This window comes from Delphinus delphis, chromosome 18, assembly GCF_949987515.2.
Source record: "Delphinus delphis chromosome 18, mDelDel1.2, whole genome shotgun sequence".
NCBI lineage: Eukaryota > Metazoa > Chordata > Mammalia > Artiodactyla > Delphinidae > Delphinus > Delphinus delphis.
In genome coordinates this window covers 13,746,832-13,764,512 of record NC_082700.1, presented here as the reverse complement: position 1 = coordinate 13,764,512, position 17,681 = coordinate 13,746,832, and the positions used below count along the sequence as shown (strand labels likewise).

General features: G+C 37.8%; 1 protein-coding gene across 1 annotated transcript in view; it reads right to left on the bottom strand.

Moving 5' to 3' along the window:
- Nucleotides 1-17,681, bottom strand: part of FREM2 (FRAS1 related extracellular matrix 2) — a 152,875-nt gene that overhangs the window by 121,820 nt on the left and 13,374 nt on the right. Inside the window, exon 2 of the mRNA XM_059996086.1 lies at nucleotides 14,897-14,986. Within this exon, the coding sequence (XP_059852069.1) occupies nucleotides 14,897-14,986 (90 nt within the window). The remainder of the gene's footprint in view (nucleotides 1-14,896; nucleotides 14,987-17,681) is intronic.

Below are 17,681 nucleotides of genomic sequence, written 5' to 3'. Positions count from 1 at the left end.
CATTAAAAGAAATGGGGATGATAGAAGACTCGTGTCTGATAACAGCCACCTAACTGTGAGAATTAAATGCCAAATCAAATTACCATCCAGGGGCAACTCAGAACGTAAAAAAAAATATTTTTCAGTCTTTGTTCATATTATTGCTTAAGAGGCCAGTTTTGGAACTGGTAGCAGGAAAATGTTATTAACTCATTAACGTGTAAAACTGCTTGCCAAATGGTGATAATACTAGGATCCCACAGGAGAAATCTGTGTCTGTGTGTACTGTCCTGACTCAAAGTAACTGAGATAAAAACAGAAAGTGTATATAAAATGCTTTCTGAATTCTACTTAATAAAGATACCGAATGATCATTAAAATACGAGAAGGGGTCCCTATGGATACATTATCCCTAAGGAAGAAACAAGAATATGGCAGAAGCTGTATTAAGCTATCTTGGTAGATTCAAAAGACCCTTAATCATGAAATCAGTTGTATCTATTATTAACAATAAAAAAAACCCTGGGTAAAGTAACTCAATCACCATGGATTAAGCGACTACCTAATAAAGCAGAATCATGTTTTTCTAGAGAATTGCATAAGAGCCCTTAATCACAACCAGTCTACACACCTATGTTTCCGGTCTGCCCTAGTTGCATCTAATTCCTTAACTCTTGGAATCTACAAGATAAGCCACTGTATTTAAAACTGTTTGTGCACTGTGGGTATTTGAGGATAGTAATAACGAAGTGTCAAATGCTCTTTTTAATTGATGTTTTTATAATTACATGGACTCAGTTCTCTTCAGTAGTTTTCATGGAAAAATTGCTTTAAAATCTTAAAATTATTTTTAACTTTTAAATAAGTAATAAGACTTTAAAAAACCATCTCTAGGGAATTCCCTGGTGGTCCAGTGGTTAGGACTTGGTGCTTTCATTGCAGTGGCCTGGGTTCAGTCCCTGGTCAGGGAACTAAGATCCCGCAAGCCGCACGGCATGCCCAAACAAACCAACAAACCAACACCCGAAAACCATCTCTACATGAATAAAGTAAGCTAGTGACTTGATCAACACGGTAAAACTTTAGGAATCTTCTTTTTAAAAGACAAGGCTTTCTTTGAAATCTCAAAATCAGATGCTATATTGTATCTATAATTCTAAAGACTCTGTAAACATGGTCTTCACCACCTTCACTATATAAATCCATAGTGTTTTTCCCAATAAAGATCTATTTAAAAATTCATACAGTGAATATTTAATCAGGCAGGTAAAAGCAGAGACTGATTTATTTCTAAACAGATTTACTTTATCACATCACTTAGCAACACCATTTATTTGGAAGAATCTCCAGTGCTTTGTTAATTCACTTTATCCCTTACAGTGTTACTGTTCTCTCAAATGAACTGAAACGATTATCAGGTCACATTTAATTGACTCTGTACCTTTTCTTATGGATGTTGACTTTCACCACATACATACAGGAGGTGGAGGTGGGAACCCAGAGGGGAAGGGGTTAGCAGTTTTCTCAGCTTTGGCAAAATGATGCAGGAAAAGGGGAGTGAAGTGAGTCTATTAAGAGTATAAACTCATTCCATTCTCAGTGGTGTCTAGAACATAAATCAATAAGATTCAGCACGCTTATTATAATAACTAAGTCAAAGAAACTGCAGCACTTACAAAAGCTTAAATGTCTAAAAGCTAAGTCTCTAAACTGGAAACATATCCAGGCATACACGTAAGAAGAGGAACTCCATTGTAAAATAAGCAAGACAGAGAGTTGGATGTCACCATAAATTCTATGCAAAGAATATTGGGAAAATATATGTTCATATACACCTCTGTGCTAAAGGACAAGACAAGACAAGCTTTTGTTTATGTCACATTCTTTTACATGGGTAAGACTTTTCTATTTTCCTTTAGAGTCCTCTCGACTTCTGAAGATACTCCACATACAACTTTAAGAGAAAATAGAAACCATTAGTTATTTACCTTCAGCATTTATTCATGATTTCATTCCATAAATATTTATTGACCTCCAGCTCAGTGCCAGGTGGAGACTAAGCCCTGGACAAGGAGACAGGAATATGAAGAGAGCAGCTCCTGCAGAGGAGAAGCTTTACAAACCCAGATGTACGTAAAGTGTTCCAGGACACAGTGGTATGTTCTGAGCTTGTATACTGACTGTTAAAATGGCGAATGCATCTGTACTGATTAACAAGTAGACGGAAAGATTATTTAAAACCTTGAAGAGTCAGAATTCAAGCCCAAAATGCCTGGAAGAGCTCACACTGTTAACCAAGATAATACCCAGCCTCTCATTGGTCCTGAAGTTCTACCTAATTAAACCCTGCATTCCAGTGAATAATTTTTGTGACTTTATCTGTACATAGACATTGAATATGTGAGCCTCATATATTTTGTAGGGCTTAGAAAGAATTTGGATGTAATTGATTTAGGTCAACAAAAACACCATGAACAATATCGTTGATGCTGAGAGAAATCTTCTACCAATTAGTGTTACAAGTCACTTAATCATGACCAGTTTGAGGGAAGAGTTTGATCCTACGTCAAATCATGGCCCAGGGAAGGTATGCTCTAGCTTGAGAAAGCTGCTTTCATAAAAGATGACACCAAAACAACATTTTAAAATTATTAGTGATTTGATGAGTGATTTGTACTGTAAACTTATACTTGTAAGCACTTTTATAAAACATATATATGTGTATTATACTGCATAGTATAACAGCCTTCTTATATTATGCTATTATTAATTATTTGTGCTGCCACTTATATCACTTGCTAAGTAATTATAGATATACGAATGTGTATATATACACATTCATATGTATGTATATATATATAATTTTATAATTGACAATGGTTTAAATTATTATTTACATCAATATATGGATATACAAATCAATACTTTGAATATTGTCCCTGGATACAAATATTAGTAGTTATGGGGACACAGAGGAAGTGATGTCTGACCTTAATAACAGGGGTAGAAGAAATCAGGCAGAAAATAGACTGTTGGAGTGACTCTCATGCAGAGACAATGGAAGGACACCAAAGAAGAAAGGAAAGGCATGTGGCATGTGCAGGAATCCTGAAAAGGCTGTGTGGCTGGATAGATTAGATTTGGCTAGTTTGTACATCAAGAAGAGTCTGAATTTTTTTTTTTTGGCTGCACTGTGCACCTTGTGGGATTTTAGTTCCCCAACCAGGGATCAAACCCGGGTGGGAGGGAGGGAGACGCAAGAGGGAAGAGATACGGGAACATATGTATATGTATAGCTGATTCACTTTGTTATAAAGCAGAAATTAACACACCATTGTAAAGCAATTATACTCCAATAAAGATATAAAAAACAAAACAAAACAAAAAAAACCTGGGCCCTCAGCAGTGAAAGTGTGGAGTCCTAACCACTGGACCACCAGGGAATTCCCAAGAAGAGTCTGAATTTTATCCTGTGCATAACAAAAGACCATTGTGAGTTGGAAAGTAGTAATGGTATCAGATTTGCACTGTAGAAAATGAACTGTGGCAGCAGAGGGAAGGACAGAAGGGTTTTTTTTTAAGATAATTTTAAAAATCACAACTGTTTTTTTTAGGTAACTATAGAAACAGTGTGTATCTGGGTCAGAGGGGAAAGTTACAAGAGATGAGGAGCTCCATTAGGAGAATTACATTAGAAAAAAGTCCTTCATTCACTCAATAAACATTTATTGAGCAGCTATATGCTCCAGGCACTGAGGATACATCAATGAAAAACAAGGGTAAAAAACAGATAGTTCTCATGGATAGCTTACTATATTACAGCTGGGGAAAATGGCTAACATTTATATAGCACTTATTCTGTGCCAATCATTATTTTAAGCAGTTTACTTTTAATAAATCATTTAAGATAAACCACACTGATGTGGTTCTAACGGGATCAATAGCCATAGAGTTAGTGAAGGAATCTGATTCAAAAGAAATTCAGGAAGCAGGTAAAACTGACTGGTTTAGTAACTGGATGGCTATGCATGGTGAAACAAAATGGTTCTTCAGGTTTAAGTAGTAAGAATAACTTTTTCTTAAGTGGTTAATAACAATTTCTTAAATGGTTAAGTGTAGCCTACTTTTCTTAATTCTATAGCAATGATGCCATGCATTTAATTTGGGGCTATTTCTGCATAAAAATAAAGCAAAGCAAGAGAAGGATTATGGGAACACAAAATGGTTCTTCTCTGTCTCTTGGATTTCTGAAGTCTACTAACCAGTTTTACCACTTTATTTTCAATTTCTAAAGTGGCTCTCTTGAGCTATGCTTAAAAACACTGTTTTCAGTGTTCTCAAATCATGCCTCTAATAACTATGTAAGTGGAGTTAAAGGTAACAGGTGGGGCATTACCAAGATGAAATGATTAGCTCTTTCTGCACAGAGGAAACCAGCAAAGAAATAGAGAGCAGGCACTTCCGCTCTCTCAGTTTGGAGGAAAGTAGTCAGAGCTCTCTTGAAACAAAAAGAGGAGAATTGTATCCTGGCTTCCTTCATCAAAATACTATGAAGGTGCTATTTTCCAAGCTTAAATCACAATCAACAAGAAGAATAAAACGTAGTTCTAAATTGAAAACCAAACATAGCAAGATAATTTTGTCCCCTTAATCTTTTCTTTTAATTTCTTAGCACCAAGAATACTAATAGCCTCTGCAAAAAGTGAGTCTTATGTGAAATGGTACTTAGCCATAACTGAATAATTTATTCTGGAATCTTCTACCATAACAACAATACGAGAATTCTAAATGTGAACCACCTAAAGGTACACTGTTTTCTTAACCTTATATTTATTCCCTAACGAAAAATCGCTAATGATACCACTACTTGGCAATTGATTTTTTATCCTTAGGGGCAGAAACAGATCAATAAATTAACGATTTTAGTAAATTTACACTAACTGTTCTAAAAGAAAAGGTTCAGGAAAACTTTTTCCCCCTCATTTACACAAACAGTATTGCTCCTAGGAAATGTACATTATGAAGTCAATCTACATTTGTGAAGCAAGAACCAAAACATCTATATTTTGTGTGTGTGTGTGGTTCACACATTCCTCACTTCATCACAATGTGAAAAAACCATATTTCTCCTTATTTGCAATTGGGATTAGGTATGACATTTTTCCCTTTGACTTCACTGGAATATTGCAGAAAGACCCACGGCTGCAAAACTTATCAGGTAGAAACAGATAAATGAAGGTGTTAAATAAAATCTACATATTATCCAATCATTATTTTTAAGAACATTAGAAGGATGAGATTTTAAAAAAGCAGACAGTTTTCCTGTAAAATCACAGGAAAATAAGATTTTACATTTTTATTACACGGAATCAAGAAGTATCTGTTTACTGGGGACTTGCCTGGTGGCACAGTGGTTAACACTGCGCTCCCAATGCAGGGGGCCCGGGTTCGATCTCCGGTCAGGGAACTAGATCCCACATGCATGCCGCAACTAAGACCCGGAGCAACCAAATAAATTAATTAATTAAAAAAAGAGAAGTATCCATCTACTGCAAATAATTCACATAAGCAATATTCAGCTTTTAAGGAACATGTTAAGACTAATATACAAATCCACGGCACTTATTTTCCAATGACATAAATGGAGAATTTCAAAATATATGCTCTTCTTATTACTTAAATTTACTAATTTTCTCAAAGATGCTTTTATTTGTTTTTTTCTTTATGATAATGATTAAATGGAACATCTGTCAGCTGCATAACTATACTACAGTATAGTTCAGTACAGCATTCTATACTAAATATATTTAGGAGATTCTAAGACCTGAACAAACATGGTATTTTATCACTGTCTCCGGCTGGTTGTGTCCCAGCGTGTTAGACTTGCGATCAAAACTGTCCCTCAAAAAAAAAAAAAAAAAAAAAACTGTCCCTCAAACCTCACAATTGCTAAATCAAGATGTTTTGGAGTACTGCATTTTGGTAAAAGCATGTTACTGTATTTAACCTTCAAGTCTACAAAATTTATATTTCCAGTCAGTAAAAAAGAGAAATAAAACATGTACAGTGAAAAGAAGTACAGTGTTTTGTATTTCTATGATTTGGCCAAAGTGAAAACTCATTATTATTAGATTAATGGAAATCTTAGTTTAGCTACTTACTAGTGGTCCAATAACTTTGGAAGCATTCTTAGCCTTTAGATTCAGCATTGAAGAAGTGTTCATTATTCTTCCACTTTTGTCCCTGTATATCCCATCTTTCCACCAAAAACAAAGAGACAGTCAAACTTTATACACAGTTGAGAAAAGCAAGCACAAGGAAGAAAGGAAGAAAGAAAACGACAGAAGGAGGAGTGAGAGAGGGAAAATAAGCAAGGGAAAAAAAAAAAAAAAGGGAGACAAACAGAAAGAGAAGCTCTGGAAACCCTCATAGTAGTAGCTACCTGCACAGTTCTTACTATGCTGCAGGAACTGTGCTGCATGAATGATCCTATTTCCACGAATAATCTTACTTAAATCTTCAAAAGAACCCTATTAGCTAGGTACTATTACTGTCCCACTTTACAAGTGAAACTGAGGCTTGGAAAGGTTCAGTCTCTTGGCTCAGGGTCACATCACCAACTGGTATTTGTCCCAGTTCTAACTCCAGAGGCTGCGCCCCTCACTTGGATGGAAAGGAAGACAAGCAGGGTCAAGAGGCTGACCTTCCTGTGTACACATTTCAAAGAAGTAAGACATCTCATAATTAATATGTTGGAAAGGACCTCTTAATTTCCCTTCAACCTTTTCCATGCCCCGCTAGTCTCTTCCATCTCAACAAATGGCAGCACCATATTCCGCTGGCCAAGAAACCCAGAATCATGCTTAATTCTCTTTTTTCCTTACCCCATAATCCAGTCCATCAGTTAGTACTATAAATTGAGATCTGAAATTACGCAAGCCTGTCTTCTTCTCTCTGTATCAGATGTCTTCCTGCAACAGCCCCTGCTTTCTTCTTGATACGTCCCCCTTGACTCTCCACAGCTACAAGAGTCATCATCTGAAAACATAAACTGGAATGTGTTACTCCCTTGTTTTAAAATGATTTGGGTTCCCTGTGCTATACAGTAGGTCCTTGTCGGTTATCCATTTAAAATATAGCAGTGTGTATATGTCAATCCCAAACTCTGTTCAATATACTGTAACAACCTAAATGGGAAAAGAATTTGAAAAAGAATAGATACATGTATATGTATAACTGAATCATTTTGCTGGGCACTTGAAACTAACACAACATTGTTAATCAACTGTACTCCAAAATAAAATAAAAAGTTAAAAAAAATGATTTGGGGGATTCTCTTTCCCTCAGAATAAAGTCTAAATTACTGCCCTGGGTCTATAAGGCTCTCGCCCCAGTCTGTCTCTCGAGCATCATCTTTGCCCCACTCTCTGGTTTGTTAGTTGAGCTCCAGGTGTGTTGATGTTCTTCCGGTCACTTGAACACACCAAGCTCAGTGCCATGGCGCGTGCTTTTCCCTCCACCTGGAACATTTCTTCCTCCCTTCTTCCTGATGTAGCTTCATCTCATCCTAGGTCTAAGCTTAAATAGTACACCTTTCAGAGGGCTTTCCTGACATCTGCATCTCTATCTTGGATTTAATTATAACCCCCATAGTACTTTAAGCAATGTATACGTGTTGTATTTGTCTACTGTTTTATCATCCATAGCTATCAGAACCTCAGGTCAGAGGTCAAAACTGCCATGATCGTCGTTATTTTCCAAGATCCCAATAGACACCTGAAACATAGTTGGGGCACCAAAAATACTTGTTGAATAATTGAATAAATAAGTGAATAGGGAAACTCTTTAAGTTTCACCATAGAAACTCTGAACCTTCTCTTCCATTGCATTCTGGTTCTCTGTTGTATTCTTATAGGTTCTAGCAAATATAGAATCATACTAATGACAACTGTCATTGAACACCACGGTCTATTTCTCCCGGCCACGCAGAGCAAATTTAAAAAGACAGACTGGGATATTACTGAGTAATGTAATATATACCACAAATAAATATTTGATTTGAGATTATGGTATTTTAGTCACTTATGAAAGATTTGCTTAGTTTTTAAAAGGTGATTATCATTTGTTTTGAGAGTAAATATAGAACCATGGTAAACCTCTAAAAATGTGTCTAATAAGGATTCATATTCACGGGAAGATTTAATGATTTAAGAAAAGTTTCCTCTGAACAAAAGCTAATGAAAACAGTACAGCCATAGGACATATAATTTTGGAATGAACCTAAAGAATAATAACTAATAAAATTTAGTTTATATTTTTCTATTTAAAAGGTACACATTCTTTCATGCACAGTACAGTACAGGTATTTTATAGATTCATGCTTTTAAAGGCAGGCATCTGGCATAGAAAGATCCTGACGACTTGAACTGTTCTGAACTGTTCAATAAAAAAGGAGAGGCTTACAAACATTATGCCACAGTCGCCAACACCTCCTCCCAGGATCTGTATTCTAGTGGATCTGTGCTCTCTTACAGATTAAAAATACTTGTATCAGTGCCTGACATTACTTCACCGTCTTATTATAAGCCCCTGAGGCACTAGTGTCTTTCCTCCGGTTCTCATGTCACTAGTAATTAACTTTATTGCCAAGAATGCTTGCTTTTTTTCCTCTCAGCTGAATGTCTGTAAAATCTTTTAATGCTTGTACTCAGACCTCATTTTCCGACTTACTGCACTTATTTATATTTTTCCAGCCCTTGCTTTAAATTCAAGCTAATTATCAATAATGACTTTGCTCTAAACCCTGAAGTTACTGGTCACCTTCCAGCAAAAACTTGTGCTTCTTCTAAACCAGCATGAAGAGCTTCCAGTCTCCTGGTGTCTTGAGTATTCAACCATCAGGTACGGAATAAAATTCTGAAAGCCTCGTCCTTAACTGACATTTCATATACAGAAATGACTTTGCAGCTTTTTCTACTATGTCAAGAAGCTATTTGTATCTTTCAATAGCATATGAATTAGGGATCTTGGCAGATGAAAAACTGGGCACCGCAAGGCACAATCAAAGACAGTGGCAACACATGTCTGGCTATGGACCAGATACATTATAATGGCCAACACGCATATCATGTCTGACGCCCAGTTTCAGTGCCAAAACCAGAGAGAGGCTCTCATAGACGGTGTGCCCATGTCATATGAGAGCTCAAATAAGGAAGCGGCAAACCAGTTTTCATAATGGAGAAAAACGTAGGGCTCCTCCTACTAAGTATACCGGGCCAGATGATCACGTTATCCTAATTCTTTCTTCTGCCCATCAAGAAGTACCTTGATTTATGTCAGAGTTTGGGATTGACATGTACACACTGCTATATGTAAAACAGATAACCAACAAGGACCTACTGTATAGCACAGGGAACTCTGCTCAATATTCTGTAATAACCTCAATGGGGAAAGAATTTGACAAAGAACAGATACATGTACATGTATAGATGAGAATAGATACATGTACATGTATCTATACATGTACATGTATAACTGAATCATTTTGCTGTGCACCTGAAACTAATACAACATTGTTAATCAACTATACTCCAACATAAAATAAAAATTTAAAAAAGAGAGAAATATTGCAGAAAAAAAAGAAGTATCTTGAATCTGATGATCAGGCTTTGAGACTTGAAACAAGCAAACAAACAAGAAACATAAAAATATACATAATGGCTTTTTAATAAGAACTGAGGATACTTTATGCTAATATAGCTTTCTACTTCTCTCCCTGTCATAAAGTTGTCTCACATGAGGCAAAAAAATTGGGGTGACTAAAAATACTTAAGACAGTGGTGCTGACTTAAAAATTTCAGTGATTTATAGAAAATGTTGATTTCTTTTTAAATTTTAAAATTGTATAATTGTTTATATAACATACTGACAACTTTTTTTTTCTTAAAAGAATTCTTTAAGAATAACATGAGCTCTAAACTGGTGGTTACTGTGAATCTCTTCAATCTTAAGTACATTTCACTGAAGGTTTCAAAGCCATTTTTACAGCAGTTAGTTTCATGTATTTAAAAATGTGAAAGCTTTACTAAAAATCTTTTTTGCTGCCACAAGGATTTAAATCAATGCTAGTATAAGAGAATGTTCTAAAGGAATGCAAAGGGTCCCCTGGGAACTGTTTATAGGAGCTTTATGTAGAATACTATTTAATTGATCCTTATATAAAATAGAGCTTCTTTTGGCCATTTGTCTATTCATTTATTTTAATATTTGTTTAATATTTACTGTGTGTTCACCCCTGGATAGGCCTTGTGGTATAAAGATTAATGACACCTTCTTTTGACTTGAAAAAGTTTCTTCTCTACTAACGGAGGTCTTCACATTAGCAAATAATCAGAATACAACATTCTTGTTCTGAAGAAAGGTAGGGATAGAAGCACAAAAAAAGGGCATGGCTAATTTTGTTATCAAGATATTGGGAGCAACTTTGGAGAGGGAATGACATCTGAGTTGAAAGTTGAGGAGTGATTAGCGGTCATCAGGGCTGAGGGTGGGACATAACTGGAATAGTTACATGAGACTGGATTTCACATCATAATAAAGAGCTAGACGATTTCCTTGGAGACAAAACTAAAAAGGGACAGGAGCTCTTTCATGTTAGAATACTTATAATGTTAGAAGAGGAAAATTACAGAGTTAAACGCTGAGAAGAAATCAGGTAAAATGCTCTATTATGAAGGGGATAAAAGAATACATGTGTTTTCAAGGATGTGCTTCTTGTAAGCAACATGTAATTGGGTTTTGTTTTCTTATCCAGTTTGACAACTTTTATATTCTAATTAGAATATTTAGTTCACTTACATTTAATATAATTATTGATACATTTTGCTTTATATCTATCATCATAATATTTGCTTTCTTTTTGTTTCTTCTGTTCTATGTTCTGTGTTCTCTCATTTCTTGTTATCTTTTGGATTTATTTCATTATTATTAGTTTTCTAATTTCTTCCCTCTATTAGCTTAGGAAAACAAAACAAAACAAAACAAGAATACATGCTGTTTTTCTTCCCACAAAATTCCAAGTACTAGATCTGGAATTTTAATTCACAGAGGCAATTATCAAAGGAGGATGTGTTTCCCAAGTCTGTATTATTATTATTACATTGAATTACCCTTGAGAAGACATAAAGGGTAAAAGCAAAAGAGATGGAAGACGGTTTAGCTAAATCCATAGGTGATTGCTACCCACACTTATATCCAAAAGTTCTTTGGATGAAGCCACAGATAACAGGAATACACTTCCTAATTTCAGAGTTTGAACTTTTAGATTGTAACTATGAAGATGCATGTGTTGATTGGCCCCAGAAAACTGGATGGATGACCTATTTTGATGTAACATTTTCATGGGGTTTTTTTTTGGGGCTGCGCCGTGCGGCTTGTGGGATTTTAGTTTCCTGACCAGGGACTGAACCTGGGCCCTCAGCAGTGAGAGCGCAGAGGCCTAACCAATGGACTACTGGGGAATTTCCTCAGGTTCTTCACTAATATTCCAATAAATGTATTTCATTACTAACTGATCATTTGAAGAATTATAATATGACAATTTATAATTATGAATTTTAAGGGCTGCATAACACTTCCTGACGCAGATACCATTACTAAAAAGCTCTATTTTTATTGGCATTAGTAATTTCCAGATTGCTACTTTTCTCATGGTGACATACATGTGCCTACAAATGTTTGCTTCTGTTGAGCCATGTCTCAAGTGGAAGATTATAGCCTTCTTTTTTTTTTTTTTTTTTTTTTTGCTGTACGCGGGCCTCTCACTGTTGTGACCTCTCCTGTTGCAGAGCACAGGCTCCGGACGCGTAGGCTCAGCGGCCATGGCTCACAGGCCCAGCCGCTCCGCGGCATGTGGCATCTTCCCGGACCAGGGCACGAACCCGTGTCCCCTGCATCGGCAGGCGGACTCTCAACCGCTGCGCCACCAGGGAAGCCCTATGTTTTATTTTTAATGTTATTTGAGGATTACATTTGCTCCAGTAATTTCCTTAGATAGTCACTGTCCTAAAATCAATCTGGTTGACTTGAAGAAAGTGATTTTTAGTGAGCTGGAGAGAGAATTGGCAGTAGAGAGTTGACTGATTTTATGCCATGGTGCCTTGACTTCTCAGATCTGAAATACTGAAGCATTTCATGGGAATGGTGTACGGATATGCTTACTATAATTGTGTAAAGTAAATGATAATAAATGACTATAGCTGAATTCAGTAACTAAACCCTCTGGTCCAAAAAGTCTGTCATCAAATGGATGGGAAGAGTAAGTACCCTTGAGGGAGCTCTGTTACTTCCTGGATAGATGGATGGATGTGTTTGGGGAAGTTACCTGGCTACTCTGAGACCTAGATCCTTCCAACTGAGAAACAAGGAGAATCCTTGTTCATAAGATTCAATCCCTGTATTACCTGACATAATTCCTGAGGCATACATATCTTGGAGAAGTGTCAAACGACATCACAAATATGTCTTCATAAACATGTCATCTAGTTCATGAAATTTACATTGCTACATTTGAAGATTTTGAAAATAAATGTTAATATTACAGTCTATAAAATAGGTCTTTTCTAGAGTATATTTTGATGAAATTACTGACTGTACTACTAGAAGATATAATAGCTAGGTCAGAAAAAATTCATAATTCTTAGTATAATATTTCTGTAGAGAGGAAGAATATCTTTATTTCTTCTTTTATCACAAATATTACAAACTTTTTTTTACTTCTGTTTAGCAAAATACCTCACACTTCCCAGAGAGGAGAATTTCATTCAAGATACTCTGTAAGTTTAAATAGTATTGCACTTCTCATTGATATATTAGAATAAGTTACGAGAGACAGTGCAAAAATCCTAAAAAAATAAGTATCAGATTGAAACTATTTTGAAATACATATATGACTTTTTATTTTTTAATCTTGCAGGTCTCTGTATTTATTCTGTCAAAGGGAAGTTTTCTTGCATCAGGGAAATTAAGATAAATTCTGTTCCACAGATAGTTGCCAGAATGTGCCTGAGCTCCGTAAGTAATGCTAAGTCAGTGGGAGGAGAAGAGTAAAGGACAATATCTCCGGAATTTTTCTCTCTCACATGAAACTCTAGCTCTGAAAAAGCTCCCCAAATGATTTAGTTCCTATTTCCATAAACACAATCTTTAGAGGCTCAGCCACTTTTTCAGCAAATCCAAAAATAAACCCAGTCTCTTCAACTAGTCACTCCTCACTTAATATTTTGAAATATGATACAGTATAATGTTTTCCAAAGTTTGAATACAGACCAAAATTTTAAAGTAATTGCTACCATTCCATTCAGCTAAGGAAAGAAAAGTGCATAATAATAGAGCATATATATCTATAAAAAGAAAAAGCAAAATGTATAAAAAAGTATAGGCTGTAATGTCTTGGAATTGTAGTCATTGGATTTCAAACAATTTTTGGGGAATTTTAAAGAAAATCATACTTTTGCTATTGAGGTTTATTCAGTCACTCGGAAAGATACACATCGTGTTTGGAAACAAAGATTTAGTCCTCATATATATATATACACACATATATATAAAATATATATGTATATATATAAGACAAATTTGAATTATTTCAGAGTCTCACTCTAAAGTTTACTCACAGTAGTATTTCCCATTTGGGCAGCAAGATTCAACAAGCAGATTATTTTCTGATAAGTTGATTTCCTTCTCAGAACTTGGTCTCATACTAAGATTCATTTATCAATATGTAGAATACTAAAGTATGATTCGGTTGCTAAAAAAGTAAAGGCATTAAACTTATTAAATTTAGTTGAACCCAAGTTAACACACTTTTTTCTTTTTCCTCTCTGTCACACACCCAGCAGATGTCATTTTTCAGAGCTGTGATCCTGTTACATCCAACGACATTTTAAATAAGTGCTATTTAATGCTTCAAAAAAATAGGAAGGGTAAGCATGGAATCTTTTTGATATAGAGGACAGAAGAGTGTGCATTTTCATAAAGCATCGTAAGGAAACAGGTGACTGAATCCTTTCTCCCTCTCTCTTCTCTCGCACACAGGACCCCTCGTTTCCTGTGTCCCGTTCACACATTCTTCCTGAGGTTCTTTTCCTTCTCCTGACAGCAAGTGAGAACACAAACATCCTTATGATCAATCTAGAAGTGGCCAGCTCTCCTCCTAGGCTGCAGGTGGGGGAAGGGAGCTGAAGAGTGTGAGAGGCAGGGCTGTGGGGGAGCGATGACAATAAATTACTGAGGTGACTTAGATCCCAGGTCATAGTCTATTCTCTGCAGTATTCAGACTTCATCAAGGAAAAGCTGAGCTAGACCAAGTCACAAAATGCCCCAAACTAAGAAAACTAAGAAAATCATTAGACATACTGAGCTTAATACACATTTATTTAGCACTGATTTCTTGGTGAAGGCGACGTATGATCCACCAGCATTAGTCCACACAGCACCCAAGAAAATTAGAAAAAGGCACCCCCTTTGGGCAGACACACCTAGGTAGAACACATGGTTTGCAAGTGGGGCTGGGCTGGTCCCAACATCCTCTGGTGGCCTCAAGCAGACAGCTTTATGCAGAGTATAATCTGAACAACTGGACATGGGGATCCTATTTACATAGATCTTTCTCTTTAGTGCTTTACAAATCATAAGACAAGAACAATATAACTAGAACATGTATTTACAATCATTGCAGAGTAGTATTGTGTCAGACTGAGAATGTAAGATTTTCATGAGCAAATACCAACTTCACTCAGTACAAACTCAGGTGAGCATAAACTGATACTTGATACCGATTCACTGTAATAAAGTAGTCAAAGAGCAACGAATAAAAGTCACTCTCCTTGTTTATAATAACAGGAGAGTGAATACTTACCACCATCTTCAACTGTAAAATGGAATATGTCACTTGTGGCATTAGCCCCTTCTCTCAAGACGTAGCATATTTTCATATCATCAATGTCAGCTAGAAAAGAACCAAATAAGAAGATGATTAATTACTAGGGCAAAACTGGTGACTCATCATTTATGGTAAATCCTATTGGCTATTACTTTTCTGAGCCATGTTTAGATCTCCTTCTTCTCCTAAGGGAAAGACTGCTATCCTATTTCTCATATCTCTAAGCCCCTTGATTTCAGCTGTCCCTTGGAAATCTGATCCCTTACAGATAGAATGCAAGAGCTAGGTTATAATAATAGCAAGGTGTTGCCCTTCCCAATGGTATTCGCATGTTCATGCACCAAAGGAGTGACTGTCTAAATATGGAATGTCAGACTCCATGACAGGTGGAAAGGGAGATATTTTGAGGCATGGCAGAGTTCCTGGCACTACTGAAATCACACCCTTTGCCTCCCTGTAGGACTGGCCCTAAGAGGAAAGACGTTCCTCGGCTCTACCTCAGGCTAACTTTTCTTACCTCTCATGGTATAGCAGGCTGCTTTTAACCTCTCCAAATTTTTAAAAGGAAAAATGAAGAAAATATTTTTTTTTAAAAATCCCACGGATTGAAATTACTATCATGACCCAATGCCAAAGAAAACTTAGAAAACATCGAGTGAAAGCTGAAACCTTTATTCAGAGTGAAAAGTTATTCTGCCTCGGAAACGCTTTTTCTAATGCTTTCTATTCTAGCTATCAAATTCAGTTTGTTTTCAGTGTTGACTGAAATACAACTTAAAAATGTATTCATCCATTTTATCAGTTTTTCTCCTTAATGATGCCACACAGACAACATAATAAAACAAACATCATTTTGTTCAGTGATACTCACAGTAGACCTCTATTGGATCTGGGCCAATCATCAAGTCGTTATTTCCAAGGTTACATAAAACCAAGATCATAGCTAAAAACTGCTACAACAATAGTATGTGATATTTATTTGTCTCGTGTGTGTTCTATGGTTTATTCATCTCCTAAGATCTCTCATAAGTTCATGCTATGGAGTTTAAAGGCATTACATATAAGAAAATGATTTTATGGAGGGCTTCCGGGAAGATGGCGTTAGAGTAAGACGCGGAGATCACCTTCCTCCCCACAGATACACCAGAAATACATATACACGTGCAACAGCTCCTACAGAACACCTACTGAACGCTGGCAGAAGACCTCAGACCTCCCAAAAGGCAAACTCCCCATGTACCTGGGTAGGGCAAAAGAAAAAACAGAGACAAAAGGATAGGGACGGGACCTGCACCAGTGGGAGGGAGCCGTGAAGGAGGAAAAGTGTCCACACACTAGGAAACCCCTTCGCGGGCAGAGACTGCGGGTGGCGGAGGGGGGAAGCTTCGGAGCCGCGGAGGAGAGCACAGCAACGGGTGCGGAGGGCAAAGTGGCGAGATTCCCGCACAGAGGATCAGGGCCGACCGGCACTCACCAGCCCGAGAGGCTTGTCTGCTCCCCCGCCGGGGCGGACGGGCCTGGGAGTTGAGGCTCGGGCTTCGGTCGGAGCGCAGGGAGAGGACTGGGGTTGGCGGCGTGAGCACAGCCTGAAGGGGGCTAGTGCGCCACGGCTAGCCGGGAGGGAGTCCGGGGAAAAGTCTAGACCTGCCGAAAAGGCAAGAGACTTCTTCTTCCCTCTTTGTTTCCTGGTGCGCGAGGAGAGGGGATTAAGAGCGCTGCTTAAAGGAGCTCCAGAGACGGGCACAGGCCGCGGCTAAAAGCGCGGACCCCAGAGACGGGCAGGAGACGCTAAGGCTGCTGCTGCCGCCACCAAGAAGCCTGTGTGCGAGCACAGGTCACTATCCACACCCCCCTTCCGGGGAGCCTGTGCAGCCCGCCACTGCCAGGGTCCCGGGATCCAGGGTCAACTCCTCCGGTAAAACGCACGGTGAGCCTCAGGCTGCTGCAACGTCATGCCGGCGTCTGCCGCCGCAGGCCCGCCCCGCACTACGTGCCCCTCCCTCCCCTCCAGCCTGAGTGAGCCAGAGACCCGAATCAGCTGCTCCTTTAACCCCGTCCTGTCTGAGCGAAGAACAGACGCCCTCCGGCAACCTACACGCAGAGGCGGGGCCAGATCCAAAGCTGAGCCCCTGGGAGCTGTGAGAACAAAGAAGAGAAAGGGAAATCTCTCCCAGCAGCCTCAGAAGCAGCGGATTAAAGCTCCACAATCACCTTGACGTACCTCCATCTGTGGAATACATGAATAGCCAACGAATCATCCCAAATTAAGGAGGTGGACTTTGAGAGCAAGATTTATGATTTTTCCCCTTTTCCTCTTTTTGTGAGTGTGTATGTGTATGCTTCTGTGTGAGATTTTGTCTGTATAGCTTTGCTTCCACCATTTGTCCTAGGGTTCTATCCGTCCGTTTTTGTTTTTTTAATTCTTTTTCTCTTAATAATTATTTTTTATTTTAATAACTTTATTATATTTTATCTTTATTTTATTTTACTTTATCTCCTTTCTTTTTTTCCTTCCGTCCCTCCTTCCTTCCTTCCTCCCTCCCTCCTTTCTTTCTTTCTTTCTTTCTACTTCTACTAATTCTTTCTTTCTACTTTTTCTCCCTTTTATTCTGAGCTGTGTGGATGAAAGGCTCTTGGTGCTGCAGCCAGGAGTCAGGGCTGTGCCTCTGAGGTGGGAGAGCCAACTTCAGGACACTGGTCCACAAGAGACCTCCCAGCTCCACATAATATCAAACGGCGAAAATCTCCCAGAAATCTCCAT